The sequence below is a fragment of the Phoca vitulina genome, unplaced genomic scaffold, assembly GCF_004348235.1.
Source record: "Phoca vitulina isolate PV1807 unplaced genomic scaffold, GSC_HSeal_1.0 scaffold47, whole genome shotgun sequence".
NCBI classification, from domain to species: domain Eukaryota; kingdom Metazoa; phylum Chordata; class Mammalia; order Carnivora; family Phocidae; genus Phoca; species Phoca vitulina.
In genome coordinates this window covers 11,461,240-11,475,412 of record NW_022589750.1, presented here as the reverse complement: position 1 = coordinate 11,475,412, position 14,173 = coordinate 11,461,240, and the positions used below count along the sequence as shown (strand labels likewise).

Below are 14,173 nucleotides of genomic sequence, written 5' to 3'. Positions count from 1 at the left end.
ACCCCGACCAGGGTGGGGTGGCCCCCGTGGGCGCGTGGGGTGGTGGGTCCGCGCCTCGCCTCGCCGCAGCGGTGGCCATCCTGGGCCAGGCCCAGCGGGCCGCGGGGCCGATGTCGGGCCGGGAATTACAGAGCACACCCCCCCGACACAGAAGTTGTCAATATGTGCACAGCTGGTGGGGAGGCTCGGGCAAAGGGGAGACCATTACGAGCTGCAGGGGAGAGGGCAAGGCGGGAGAGGGGTGGGAGGCCGGCGGCTTTCGGAGGGGAAGGGAAATGGCCCGTCTGAATCCCTCTCCCTCTCCCCCTCCCCTCCCCGCCCTCCCTCTCTCCCTTTCTCTTTTCACAGATAACCAGCCCGAGTCATGCAGTCTTTTCGAGAAAGGTGTGGTTTCCATGGCAAACAACAGAACTACCAGCAGACCTCACAGGACACATCGCGCCTGGAGAATTACAGGCAGCCGAGCCAGGCCGGGCTGAGCTGCGAGCGGCAGCGGCTGCTGGCCAAGGACTACTACAGCCCGCAGCCCTACCCGGCCTACGAGGGCGGCGCCGGCTCGGCCGCCGGCCCGGCGCGGGGCGGCAAGGGCCTGGCCTCACAGCAGTCCCTGCAGGGCAGGCCGGCCTTCTCGGGCTACAGCGTGCAGGACAGCAGCGCGTACCCCGGCCGCTACTCGGGCGAGGAGAGCCTGCAGGCCTGGGGGGCCCCCCAGCCGCCGCCCCCGCAGCCGCAGCCCCTGCCGGGGGGCATGGGCAAATATGACGACAGCTTGATGAAAAAGGCGGCAGTGCCCCCTGGCAGGCAGTACCCGGAGCAGGGCGCCCAGCTGCCCTTCCGGACTCACTCGCTGCACGTCCAGCAGCTGCCACAGCCCCAGCAGCCCCTGGCGTACCCCAAACTGCAAAGGCAGAAGCTGCAGAACGACATGGCCTCGCCACTGCCCTTCCCGCAGGGCGGCCACTTCCCCCAGCACTCCCAGTCTTTCCCCGCTTCCTCCAGCTACTCCTCCAGCGCCCAGGGCGCCCAGGGTGGCGGCGGCAGCGGCGGCAGCGGCCAGGGCGCCCACTCCTATAAGAGTTGCACCGCGCCGTCCGCCCAGCCCCACGACCGGCCGCTGACGGCCAGCGCCAGCCTGGCGCCGGGGCCGCGGGTCCAGAACCTTCACGCCTACCAGTCCGGCCGCCTCGGCTACGACCAGCAGAAGCAGCAGCAGGCGGCGCTCCAGAGCCGGCACCACACGCAGGAGACCCTCCATTACCAAAACCTCGCCAAGTACCAGCACTACGGGCAGCAGGGCCCGGGCTACTGCCAGCCGGACGCGGCCGTCAGGACTCCGGAGCAGTACTACCAGACCTTCAGCCCCAGCTCCGGCCACTCGCCCGCGCGCTCCGTGGGCCGCTCGCCCTCCTACAGCTCCACCCCGTCGCCGCTGATGCCCAACCTAGAGAACTTCCCCTACAACCAGCAGCCGCTCGGCGCCGGCGCCTTCCCTGCGGGCATCACGGACCACAGCCACTTCATGCCCCTGCTCAACCCCTCCCCGACCGATGCCGCCGGCTCGGTGGACAGCCAGGCGGGCAACGGCAAGCCGCCGCCGAAGGACAAGCTGCCCGAGAACCTGCTGTCGGACCTCAGCCTGCAGAGCCTCACGGCCCTGACGTCCCAGGTGGAGAACATCTCCAACACGGTGCAGCAACTGCTGCTGTCCAAGGCCGCCATGCCGCAGAAGAAGGGCGCCAAGAACCTGGCGTCCAGGACGCCGGAGCAGCACCGGAGTCAGCACTGCAGCCCCGAGGGCAGCGGCTACTCGGCCGAGGCGGCCGGCACGCCGCTGTCTGAGCCGCCGAGCAGCACGCCGCAGTCCACGCACGCTGAGCCGCCCGACGCCGACTACCTGAGCGGCTCCGAGGACCCGCTGGAGCGCAGCTTCCTCTACTGCAGCCAGGCCCGCGGCAGCCCCGCCAGGGTGCACGGCAACTCCAAGGCCAAGCCCGAGTCGGTGTCCACCTGCTCGGTGACCTCACCCGACGACATGTCCACCAAGTCCGACGACTCCTTCCAGAGCCTGCATGGCAGCCTGCCGCTCGACAGCTTCTCCAAGTTTGTGGCGGCCGAGCGGGACTGCCCGCGGCTCCTGCTCAGCGCCCTAGCGCAAGAGGACCTGGCCTCCGAGATCCTTGGGCTGCAGGAGGCCATCGGCGAGAAGGCCGAGAAGGCCTGGGCCGAGGCGCCTGGCCCGGCCAAGGACGTCAGCAAGCCTCCCTTCTCGCTGGAGAACCACAGCGCCTGCCTGGACGCCGTGGCCAAGAACGCGTGGCCGCGGCCGGGGGAGCCGGAGGCCCTGCCCGAGGCCCTGCAGCTCGACAAGGGTGGCGGTGCCAAGGACTTCAGCCCGGGGCTCTTCGAAGACCCTTCCGTGGGCTTCGCCGCCCCGGACCCCAAGAAGACGGCCGGTCCCCTCGCCTTTAGCCCCAAGACCACGCTCGGGGCCGCCACGCCGGACCCTGCCGCGGCAGCCTTCGATTGCTTCCCGGACACGACCAGCGCCAGCTCGGCGGATGGCACCAACCCCTTTGCCTGGCCCGAGGAAAACCTGGGTGATGCTTGTCCCCGCTGGGGCCTGCACCCCGGCGAGCTCACCAAGGGCCTGGAGCAGGGCGGGAAGGCCTCCGACGGCGTGGGCAAGGAGAATGCCCATGAGGCTTCGGGCTGCCCGGGCTTCCAGGAGGGGGAGCCGCCCGGGGACAAGGCCGCCGGGCCTCGGGACTCAGCGCAGGAGGCGGCGGGCGGGGTGAAGGAGGAGGTGGGTGGGCTGCTGCAGTGCCCCGAGGTGGGCAAGGCCGACCGCTGGCTGGAGGACAGCCGGCACTGCTGCTCCGCCGCGGACTTCGGGGACCTGCCCCTGCTACCACCGCCCGGCAGGAAAGAGGACCTGGAGGCGGAGGAGGAGTACTCCTCCCTGTGCGAGCTCCTGGGCAGCCCCGAGCAGAGGCCCGGCCTGCCGGACCCGCTGTCGCCGAAGGCCCCCCTGCTGTGCACCAAGGAGGAGGTGGAAGAGGTGCTGGACACCAAGACCGGCTGGGGCTCCCCGTGCCACCTGTCCGGCGACTCCGTCATCTTGCTGGGCCCCACCGTGGGCGCTGAGTCGAAGGTCCAGAGCTGGTTTGAGTCCTCCCTGTCCCACATGAAGCCGGGCGAAGGAGGCCCCGATGGGGTGCTGGCGCCCGGGGACTCCGCCACGCTGGCCCCGGATGCCTCCCTGGCGCAGAAGCCCAACAAGCCGGCCGTGCCCGAGGCGCCCATCGCTAAGAAGGAGCCCGTGCCCCGCGGCAAAAGCTTACGGAGCCGGCGGGTGCACCGGGGGCTGCCGGAGGCTGAGGACTCCCCGTGCCGGGCGCCCGTGCTGCCCAAGGACCTCTTGCTCCCCGAATCCTGCACTGGGCCCCCGCAGGGACAGATGGAAGGAGCGGGAGCCCCAGGCCGGGGGGCCTCGGAAGGGCTCCCCAGGATGTGCACGCGCTCCTTCACGGCCCTGAGCGAGCCCCGCACGCCTGGACCCCCAGGCCTGACCACCACCCCCGCCCCCCCGGACAAACTGGGGGGCAAGCAGCGAGCTGCCTTCAAGTCCGGCAAGCGGGTGGGCAAGCCGTCACCCAAGGCAGCCTCCAGCCCCAGTAACCCGGCCGCCCTGCCCGTGGCCTCGGACAGCAGCCCCATGGGCTCCAAGACCAAGGAGACAGACTCGCCCAGCACCCCGGGCAAGGACCAGCGCTCTATGATCCTGCGGTCCCGCACGAAAACCCAGGAGGCGTTTCACGCCAAGAGGCGGCGGCCCTCGGAGAGCCGCCTCCCCAACTGCCGCGCTGCCAAGAAGCTTCTGGCCAACAACCACCTGCCTGCCTCGTTCAAGGTCTCCGGCAGCCCCCAGAAGGAGGGCAGGGCCAGCCAGCGGGCCCGGGTCCCCAAGCCGGGCGCAGGCAGCAAGCTCTCTGACCGGCCCCTCCACGCGCTCAAGAGGAAGTCGGCCTTCCTGGCGCCAGTCCCCACCAAGAAGCGGAACCTGGTTCTACGGAGCGGCAGCGGGGGGGACGTGAAGGAGGAGGGAGCCGAGGACCCCTCCACCCTCTTCAAGAGGATGTCTTCGCCCAAGAAGGCCAAGCCCGCCAAGGGCAACGGCGGCGAGCCCGCCGTGAAGCCCCCGCCCCCGGAGACCCCTGACGCCTGCCTGAAGCTCGCCTCGCGGGCGGCCTTCCAGGGGGCCATGAAGACCAAGGTGCTTCCGCCCCGGAAAGGCAGGGGCCTGAAGCTGGAGGCCATCGTGCAGAAGATCACCTCGCCCAGCCTGAAGAAGTTTGCGTGCAAGGCGCCGGGGGCCCCTCCCGGTAACCCTCTGAGCCCCTCTCTCCCTGAGAAGGACCGTGGGCTCAAGAGTGCGGGCGGCAGCCCAGTTGGGGCAGGAGAAGGTCTGTTAAATGTGGGCCCTGGGCAGAAACTCCCGGCAGCTCCGGGGGCCGACCCGTTATGCAGAAATCCGACCAACAGGTCCTTAAAAGGCAAACTCCTAAACAGTAAGAAACTGTCCTCAACTGACTGTTTCAAAACTGAGGCCTTCACGTCCCCCGAGGCCCTGCTGCCTGGGGGGACTGCCCTGGCACCTAAGAAGAGAAGCCGGAAAGGCAGGGCTGGAGCCCTCGGACTCCCCAAAGGTCCCTTGGAGAAGCGGCCTCATCTAGGCCCGGCTCTGCTCCTGACCCCCCGAGACAGGGCCAATGGCACTCAGGGGGGCGGTGAGGACAGCTCTGGTGGAGGAGGCAAGAAGCCAAAGACGGAGGAGCTGGGCCTGGCCTCCCAGTCCCCTGAGGGCCGGCCCTGCCAGGCGCAGACGAGGGCGCAGAAGCAGCCGGGCCACGCCAACTACAGCAGCTATTCCAAGCGAAAGCGCCTCACCCGGGGCCGGGCCAAGAACACCACCTCCTCACCCTGTAAGGGGCGTGCCAAGCGGCGGCGGCAGCAGCAGGTGCTGCCCCTGGATCCCGCCGAGCCTGAAATCCGCCTCAAGTACATTTCCTCGTGCAAGCGGCTTCGGGCAGACAGCCGCACCCCGGCCTTCTCGCCCTTTGTGCGGGTGGAGAAGCGAGACGCGTTCACCACCATATGCACTGTGGTCAACTCCCCTGGGGAGGAGCCCAAGCCCCACAGGAAGCCTTCCTCCTCCGCCTCCTCTTCCTCATCCTCATGCTCATTCTCCTTGGATGCGACCGGGGCCTCCTTGGCCACGCTCCCTGGAGGCTCTGTCCTGCAGCCACGGCCCTCCCTGCCCCTCTCCTCCACCATGCATCTGGGGCCCGTGGTCTCCAAGGCCCTGAGTACCTCTTGCCTTGTTTGCTGCCTCTGCCAAAACCCGGCCAACTTCAAGGACCTCGGGGACCTCTGTGGGCCCTACTACCCCGAACACTGCCTCCCCAAAAAGAAGCCAAAACTCAAGGAGAAGGTGCGGCCGGAGGGCACCTGCGAGGAGGTCTCGCTGCCCCTCGAGAGAACACTCAAAGACCTCGAGTGCACAGCCACTGTTGCCACTGGCAAGCCCCCGAGGCCCGAGGGCCCGGCCGACCCCGGCAAGCAGGGCTCGCTGCGCACCAGCGCCCGGGGCCTGTCCCGGCGGCTGCAGAGCTGTTACTGCTGTGACAGTCGGGGGGACGGTGGCGAGGAGGCGGCCCCAGCTGACAAGAGCCGCAAGCATGAGTGCAGCAAGGAGCCACCGGCCGAGCCTGGCGGGGACACCCAGGAACACTGGGTGCACGAGGCCTGCGCCGTGTGGACGGGCGGGGTCTACCTGGTAGCCGGGAAGCTCTTTGGGCTGCAGGAGGCCATGAAGGTGGCCGTGGACATGGTAAGAGGCCAGCCCGGCTGGGGCGGGGAGCCCAGGGTGCGCAGGACGGGCAGGCAGGCAGGCCATTGGGAAGCCCCCCCCCCCCACATCTTTGCCGGCGCCACGGTTTGGGCCAAACATACCCGCCATCACCAATTCCTCTCCGGGGAGCTTTGGGGTGGAGTTGAGGCCGAGGCAGGACATGCTCGCCCACCCCTGTCCCCGACTTGCCCTGCCCAGCCCGGCACCCGGCACCTTCCGGCTCCAGGTCCCCCCCATCCCCCCGTCCCAGCACCTACCTATCCCCTTGGGCTCTGGGAAGGAGCCTCTCCGCACACGGTGGGTCGGCACGTGTCCCCTCGGGCAGGGTGGTCTGGGGACCTCTCCGCAACGGTCATAACGTGCTCCTTGAGGACCTCCAGTCCCCAAGGTCTGTGAGCAGGAACTCAGGCTGCCTTCTCGGTTCAGATCCCAGCACGGCCCATCCCTCCCCGTGGGACTCGGGGCCTGGGGCTTCGCCCCTCTGTACCCCCGCGTCCTCATGCTGGCGTGGGCCGCGCAGCGGGGCTGTGAGGGCTGAGTGAGTTCATGCCGTGAAACCGCCAGGCCCGTCTGAGCGCCCGCCGCCGGCCCTCTGCTAGGACAGGGGACGTCGGCCGGGCCTCGGCTCACCAGCACTGTTATTACCACTCCAGCTACCAGGGGTTCCTGCTCCTCACGCTCCCTCCTGAGGGGTGCAGGTGGCAGAGTGAGCAGGCAGCTAGACGGGGTGCTGGGGTCAGCAGTCTCTTCCTGGGGCCTGTGTTCCTGCCCACCTCCCCCCGACACACATGCACACGGACAGCCACACCTGGGACGGACACTCCCTCGCACCCCCTGTGCCCAAGGGCCTCGGCCTCGCCTGGGTTCCTGCACCCACCTTCCACTGCCGCGGGGCATGGTGGGAGACCTCTGCAGGCCCAGACATCCTGCCCAGGGGCCTCCAGCCTGACTGAGGAAACCCCACCTCCAACAGGACACCTGCACTTTCCGTGCCCCTCCCTCTCTCTCTCTCTCTCTCTCCCCCCCCCCCCCCCCCCCCCCCCGTAGCTGGCTCTTGGCTCCTTCCCAGCCATCCTGAAATAGGCTCAAGTCTCTTCCATCATTAAAAAGTAATACCCTCAGATCACCAATCCCCTCCTCCGACACCCACGCCCCACCAGGCCCCCCATCCAGGCCTCCCCTGCCTCCACGGCTCTGGGCCAGGCTGTGCTGCTTCTCCATCCTTCTCTGAGCCGGGGCCCGATCCAGTCTTTTCCATGGTGGTAGGCTAATCAAGCATGGGCTAAGCCTGTCCCAGGAGCTCTGGTCTCGCCTCATGGACCTGCACTAAAGTCCTGCCGGACTGACGAGAGAGCTGGGGGTCAGAGTGGCACCCTGCTTCCGTGCTGTCGCACAGCTCTTGAGCGCTGGAGCTGGAACTCCGCCCATCTCCGCCCGCTGTGCCCTATACCTCCTGCCACTGGGGCATCCCTGGGAAGGTCAGGCCGGGGTGGGGGATGCTGGGGGGGTTAGGACACACACCAGCAGGGCTTCACTGCTCCCCGGCCGCATCTTCCTACGTCCCCCAAGGCAGCTCAGATGGGGTCTAAAAGGCCTTCCTGCGTCCGATGGCCCTGGGCCAGGCCCGAGCTGGCAGCCGGGCTGAGCCTCACGGGGGCCCAGCAAAGCAGCGTCCCCCCACCGGACGCTCAGAACACTCTGGAGAGACGGCCAGGCCCTGAGACTTCTGAGGGTCCCGGCTCCATGCCCTCGCCTCCTGCAGCCTTGGCTCCCTTGGAGACACACAGACCCAGGTTCAAATCTTAGCTCTGCTGACAGTGGGTTCTGTGACTCCAGCAAGTCACTGCCCTCTGGGAGCTTCGGAAGGCCACACCCCGTTAGCAGGGTGGTAGGGCTACCTCCCCAGTGCACAGCAGGGGCCCCCTGCGGCAGGGTCCCCAGCCCCGGCACGCCTGTTAGTACCTTGGCCTCACTCTCGCTCTCGGGGGCACAGAAGTTCTGTGGGGGCCACTCAGGGACAGCCCTCTTTCTTCTCTGACCCCTCCCGAGAACCCCCACACAAACTGTTGTCCCTCAGCCCTCCCATGCCCACCTCCCGGGACCTCAGTTTCTCAGTCTGCCCAGAACCACTGCAGACCCCATGTCCTCTCCAGGTGAGGCCTGGCCATGGATGCCAAGGATGGGGGCATGCACCTCTCACTGGGTGTTATTTAGAAGCTGCTAGCAAGGGCTCAGACCCCAGTTTGGGCCCCCCCACCAGCCTGGGATCCTTTGGCAGGTTCACAAGCCCGGCTGGGGGAGCAGGGGGTCAGAGCTCGGGTGCTAGGCTCAGAAGGGCCCAACGCCTCTGTCTCTCTGTACCTCGGTTTCTTTGTGTCTGGAACGCCGCTCACCAGTTTTTTGGGGGGGGCCTCAGTGCAGGCAGGGTGGTGTGAAGCCGCCCCTCTGGCTATTCCCCTTTAACCAACAAAACACCTGAGGGCCTGGGCCTGGCCCTGGCCCCCCTCCCGCTCCGTCACTTCTTTGTGGGCCGGAAATTGAGGCACTGTTGGGTCCCACAGCAGCAGGAGATCTCAGCCTTGACCGGAAGGCAACTGCCCATCTGAAGGCATGTATGGAAACCTGATGTTCCAGAACATACCCAGCCCGTCTCCCTGTACCTCCCCCCTCCCAGCTTGATGCCATAGGGAGCGTTCCCAGGCCTTATTCCCCGGGAAGGTGGGAGAACTTTCTCACTCATGGTCTCTCCCAGATGCTGGAGGCGGGGTCTCTCTCTTAGTCGTGGACGTGGGATGGAGCCCACCCCCGGCCCCGAGCAGTACGGGGAGATTTTTGCCAGCTCAAAGCCCAGCTCAGCTACCTGGGAGCTGTGTGCCCTCAGGCAGGTTACTCAGCCTCGGGAGGTAACCTGGGTAGAATTATGATAATACCAACATCATAAAGTTATGAGGTGGCTGCTTCCAGGCCCGCGGGGCACCGCATGAGTGACCCGTCCCGGTGGCTTAGCGCTGGGGCCTGGGCCTGCCACTGCTCTGCTTCCCCACCGTATGTACCTCCCGACTGGTACGGCGGGGCTGGAGTTCTGGAGTCTGCGGGACTCGGGGCCCAGCCTGTCCCTCTGCAGGCCGCAGGGTTTCTCTCGCTCTTCGGAGGGCCCTCTTGGGGTGGCCCAGCTGTCCCGGCCACGTCCCTCTTCGGACAGCTGGGCCAGGTATGGGACACCGCGTGCATCTACAACAACTCGGCCTGTCCCCTCCTCCGTGCACCTGGGCAGGGCGGGGGGCCCCTCGGAGGGTGGGACAGGTCCGTTCTGGGCTCCGTGCTCGCGTGGCTGCCAGACAGGGTAGAAGACGATGCTCCTTGCCTTCACGCTCGCCTGGAGTGGAGGCCTCAGTTTCACCATCTAGAAAATGGGGTTCATGACAGTCCCCAAGCCCCTGGGAGGAGCCAGTGGGTAAGGACACGCCCTGTGCCCTGCACGCCGAACCCCTGCTCAGCTCCAACCAGTAGCCACACCCACAGCGGCCTCACCGCTTCTTGTCGTCTGCTGGGCACATGGTGTCTCCCGGGCACATGGTGTCTCCCGTGTGATCTTCACACGACCAGCCCGTAGGGCGGGGGGGCCCTCCCTCCGCACCCAGGTGGGGCCTGGAGACTTCGGGTGACCGGCTGAGGTCACCCAGCGCAGAATGGCAGAGCTGGGATGCGAACCCATGAGGTTCGACATTTATCCGTGAGGTTCGACATGCCCCTGCCCCAAGAGGGTCCCCTCATCCGAGCCCGGGGCTGCCACAGAATCAGCCCTCGGGCCACCTGCAACCTCCTTCCAACTGATTTCTGGGGTGGGGGAGGTGTGGTCCGTGAGGGGCCCACTGCAGACTCACCCCAGCTTCCCTCTCTCCTCGCCAGACCTGTTCCAGCTGCCAGGAAGCCGGGGCCACCATCGGGTGCTGCCACAAAGGATGTACCCACACCTACCATTACCCGTGTGCCACCGATGCGGGTAAGAGCCAGCCCCAGGGGACAGGGAGGCCAGGGAGGCCCCAGAGGCCTGGAGACAGGATCAGACCTCCCCTGCACCCCACCCGCCCCCGCCTGCTCCCGGGGCGGCAGCAGCCCCAGCCAAGTCACCCGCAGGAGCACACACAGGACTGAGTGGGGACGGGTCCTTGGCCAGGGCTGGGATGCGAGCACGAGCTGCACCCCTCCTTCTGCGGGGATTAATTCACACCCACTCCGCTCCAGGCCCGGCGTCAGGCCCTGGCTCTGTCCCCAGTTGCATCTTTACGGATAGGCTGCCTTCCCCACGGCCACACACAGCAGCACGGACAGACTTTGCCTGTCTGGCTCCACATCCCGTGCTCTCTCTCTCTCACCCCAGTACTGTCCAGCCCCCTGGGGCCTCACCTGTGAGTGGGACAGACAGGAAAATCATGATCCTTGCCCAGAGTTATGGAGACCAGACAGGGTGGAGAGAGTGTGTGCCGTGGGAGAGATTCATCCTGTCTGAGCTGGGAGGGAATGCAGGAGGACTTCCTGGAGGAGGCGGCATTGGCGCCAGGCCCCCCAAGGTCAGGGGAGGTGCGCAGCAGCTGGTTAGGGGCTTGGAGCAATACAGGTTCTGTTCCGAATGAAGTGTCCGGAGGATTCCCCACATAGTAGGGATGTCTGTAGGGCCCTGGTGATTGCCACGGGAGGAGGAGACGCTGACTCAGGGAGAAGGGGCTTGCAGAGACCTCATGGGCGCTGAGTGCGCAGGCCTTAGGGGAGGGGCAGGGAGAGGGAGGTGCGGAGCCAGGGGCCAACTTCCCCGTGTTGGGAGGCAGGTGTGAGGCCGGCCAGGGGTGTGCTGAGGGCTGTGCTGCTCCGCTGGCCCGCTCACGGACCCCCGCACCACTCACTGCGGTGGGGCGGAAGGGGGGGAGGCGCATGGTTGGCGGTCCGGTCAGCTCTGCCCTGCTCCACGCGGGCTCTCCCGCCCCCCACAGTTGACCCCACCGAGTCCCCCAGGCCGCCCAGATTCACGGGCTGGGGCCTCTTCTGCGTGGGCGGAGCTACGGAGCCACCCTGCAGAGGCTGGCGGCCCAGGGAGGGCGCTTGGAGCAAAACTCCTGGCCATCGGTCCGCGACACGTGGCTGCTTCCCTGTGCACAGGTTGGGGAGCTGTCCCCAGCCGGGCTCAGGACAGAGACCCGCTGGCTGTCAGCCCAAGGGGTCGTCAGATCGCGGGAGGGGGCCGCGTGGGGGGAGTGGGCGCCAGCACTTCACAGCTGCGGGGGGCGACAGCCAGAGAAGCTGGGAGAACAAGTGAGCCCGGAGGCTGGAAGGGCGGGCTGGCCGGGGCACCTCTGGCCAGGCAGGAGGGGTGGAGGGCAGAGGGCCTGAGGCAGGGGGCTAGGCGGGAGCCCTGGGCCTCCGTGTGCACCGTGCACCTACCCAGGCCCTGGGTCTCCAGGTGTGGGCTCTCGGACCGCAGGGCACCGGGGCTGCCCCCCTCTGCCCTTCCCTGCCGCCCTGGCCCACTAACCCTGTGCGTTCAACCCCATTAACGAGCACCTCCCTGGGGCTAAGTGACTCGGAATTGCTGGCCGAAGCCAGCGCGCCACGGGTCCTGTCTGAGCCTTTCCACACTCAGGCCGCGGGGGCCCCACGGTCCCCAGGTGCAGACACCAAGAGAGGCACCGAGAATCGATGACCCAGCTCCTTCCTATGGTCCCCCTTCTGCATGTCTGGGGGGGATGCTGGGGGGTGGTTGAGCAAGCTGGTTTGGGACGTGGTGAGCTCCTGCCCTTCGCTTGCGCAGACCCAAGCCCTTGACCGTCAGGCCTGCAGTGGGATGTGGGGCGGGGAGGACACCACGTGTGCAGCCGGCCTGGGGTTTGAGCTCAGTGCTCTTTGGAAGGCGTGCTTTCAGTCGCAGAACCGTGTCTCGCTTGCCTGAGCAGAGGGAAGAGGACACACTGAGGATCTCCCCCCAGACGCTGGCCCCAAAGTGCAGAAACTCAGGGGCACTTTGCAGCCTGAGTTTGCAGCTTCTGGCCGGGGCTGGTCGGAAAAAAAGGGGAGCCAGCTGCAGGCCTGGAGCCTTCCCAACCCTGCTCTCGGGCCTGTGGACCTGCCCTTGCCTCCCCGCCCTGCCTACCAGCCACCATGCTGTCGCGATGCCACGGCACGAGCCACAGCGTGAGCAGGAGGAATGTGCTGGAAGGAGAGGACTTGCTTGGCCAGCTCAGGCCTCCGGCTATTTATGGGTTTGGGGTTTGTTCAGAACAATGGCCATGGGGCATGGGAGGGAGGGGGGTGAGCCCAGAAGGGGACTGGGTGTTGTGGACGGGGACTCCTGGGGGAGAAGCCAGGGCATCCGTAGGTGACAGCGGGCCGCGGAGTGGGGACTTGCTGAGATGCCAGTGCACCCCTGGGCTGAGGCGGGCAGCAGGAACCAGCCATGCTCAGCCATCCTCTGTCCCCCAAGGGTGGCCAGTGCTGTGGGCACCCAAATACCTGCTGGGATTCACCCAGATCCAAGACCTCAGTCTTCCCCCTGCCCCCAGACTCAGGTCTGCGTCGCCTTCGAGGCCCCCCACAAGGACAAGCCCATATCCTGAGTGCCTGCTCTGAGCCATGCACGTGCAGGTGGCTTATATTCATTGCCCTCATCAGTCCCCATGATAGAGACAGACACAGTAGGTGGCATAAGGCCCATTTCACAGATGTGGACACCGAGGCTCAAAGAAGCAGCTGATTCTTGAATCCAGACCTGGGACCGCACCGCCCAGTCCATCAGCCCGCTCGGCCTCAAGGCCTTCTAGGGGCTGGGCATGCATCCAGGGAAGAGGGCAAAGCGGGCACACGGAGCTGGCCTTCCAGTGGGGCAGAGACCATGAGCAAGTCCACGGTATTTAGACCACTAGGAGGAAGTGACGAGGGTGGCCAAGCGAAGTGAGGCAGGGGCAGGGGAGAGACAGGCCTAGGGGGTCTGCTCCAGCTAGGGAGTCAGGGACGTCCTCCCGAGTGACAAGAAGGCCTTCCAGGTGGGGGGAAGAACAGGAACACACGGGCCAGTAGGGCTGGAGGCAGATGGAGGCCAGTTCAGCCGGGATGGGGTTTAGACCCTGGAGAATCTCAAGCAGGGTCTGCTCTACTTTGTGCAAAGAAGCCCTGTAGCCTAGGGTCTCAGGGGCGCTAGGTCCCCCTCCCCGCCTGGCCCCTGACGAGACACCAGCAGCCATCCTAACCACCCACACTTCTTTTTGGTGGCAGGTTGCATATTCATCGAAGAGAACTTTTCTTTGAAGTGTCCCAAACATAAGGTAGGTAACCACAAGCCTTCCCTGGAGGGGAGCCCCTCCCCTCGCCCCACCCCCTGCCCTGCGGACCCTCAGCGGGGCCCAGCCCCCACCTGTCCGCCTCCAAAACCTTACTATTCGCGGTGTATCCGAAGCCTTTGGGGCAGGTTGGCACTCGCTGGTCAGAAAGACCGCCTTATAACGAGACAGGTCCTGAAGGAGGGAGCCATCCCAGGTGGGCGACAGGAAGGGCAGGCAGGGGCACAGGACGATGGGCGCGGAGGGAGGTGACGGTGGCAGAGTGGGGGTAGAGAGAGGTTAAGGCCTAAGGTGAGGCCGGGTGCCTCCAGGGTGGGTGCGGGCAAGGGCGGAGCCTCTCGGGGGGCGGGGCCACGCCGGGAGGGGCGGGGCCGGGATTTATTCGCCCCTAGCACGTGCCCACCACCGGCAATGACGGGCGCTCGGGCGTCTCTTCTCCTGCAGAGGCTGCCGTTGTAATCCACCCCAGCGGCCGGAGAAGCCGCCGAAGCCCGCCTGCCCGCCCGCCGCCGAAGGAGAGGAGCCGCCTGCGCAGCCCCCGGGCCTTTGAGCTGCTCCCCGCGCGGGTCCAGAGCCGATCCTTGATCCGGACTCCGGATCTTGGATCTGGCCGCCTAGGGCTGAAACTTGCGATCCCGGGTTGGGAAGAAAACACGTTCCGGAGCCGCCTGCTCCCGGAACAGGACGACACAGGACGTTCCCGCCTACATCCCACAGGGCCAGGCTTGGAGAGGGGGAGCCCGCGGAGCGGCCAGACTCCCTGGGGCACCCAGGCTCCGGCGGGGATTGGAGACGCCTTTAGCCTGGGGACACGCTTCTCCCCCTGGTCGTTCCAAGAGGACGTGGCACACATTCGACGTGGGTGCTGCCGCCACCGCAGCCGGCGTGGCTTGCAGCTGGGGGCCCTGGGGGTGGGGGTGGGGGTCCAAAGGGCCCT

The 14,173-nt window shown here is 66.8% G+C and overlaps 1 protein-coding gene across 7 annotated transcripts in view; it reads left to right on the top strand.

Moving 5' to 3' along the window:
• The window catches only part of RAI1 (retinoic acid induced 1), a 116,116-nt gene extending 101,966 nt beyond the window's left edge, over positions 1-14,150 (top strand). For 6 of the 7 annotated variants that reach the window (XM_032431657.1, XM_032431660.1, XM_032431662.1 and 3 more), the window contains 2 exons: positions 349-5,890; positions 9,821-11,307. In XM_032431657.1, coding sequence (XP_032287548.1) covers positions 365-5,890; positions 9,821-10,066 — 5,772 coding nt within the window. In that variant the 5' untranslated portion in view covers positions 349-364 and the 3' untranslated portion in view covers positions 10,067-11,307. Of the gene's footprint in view, positions 1-348; positions 5,891-9,820; positions 11,308-13,171; positions 13,222-13,680 lie in introns of those variants that run through there. The other variant, XM_032431664.1, reaches the window with a different exon arrangement.
• The last annotated feature ends 23 nt before the right edge of the window (positions 14,151-14,173 follow it).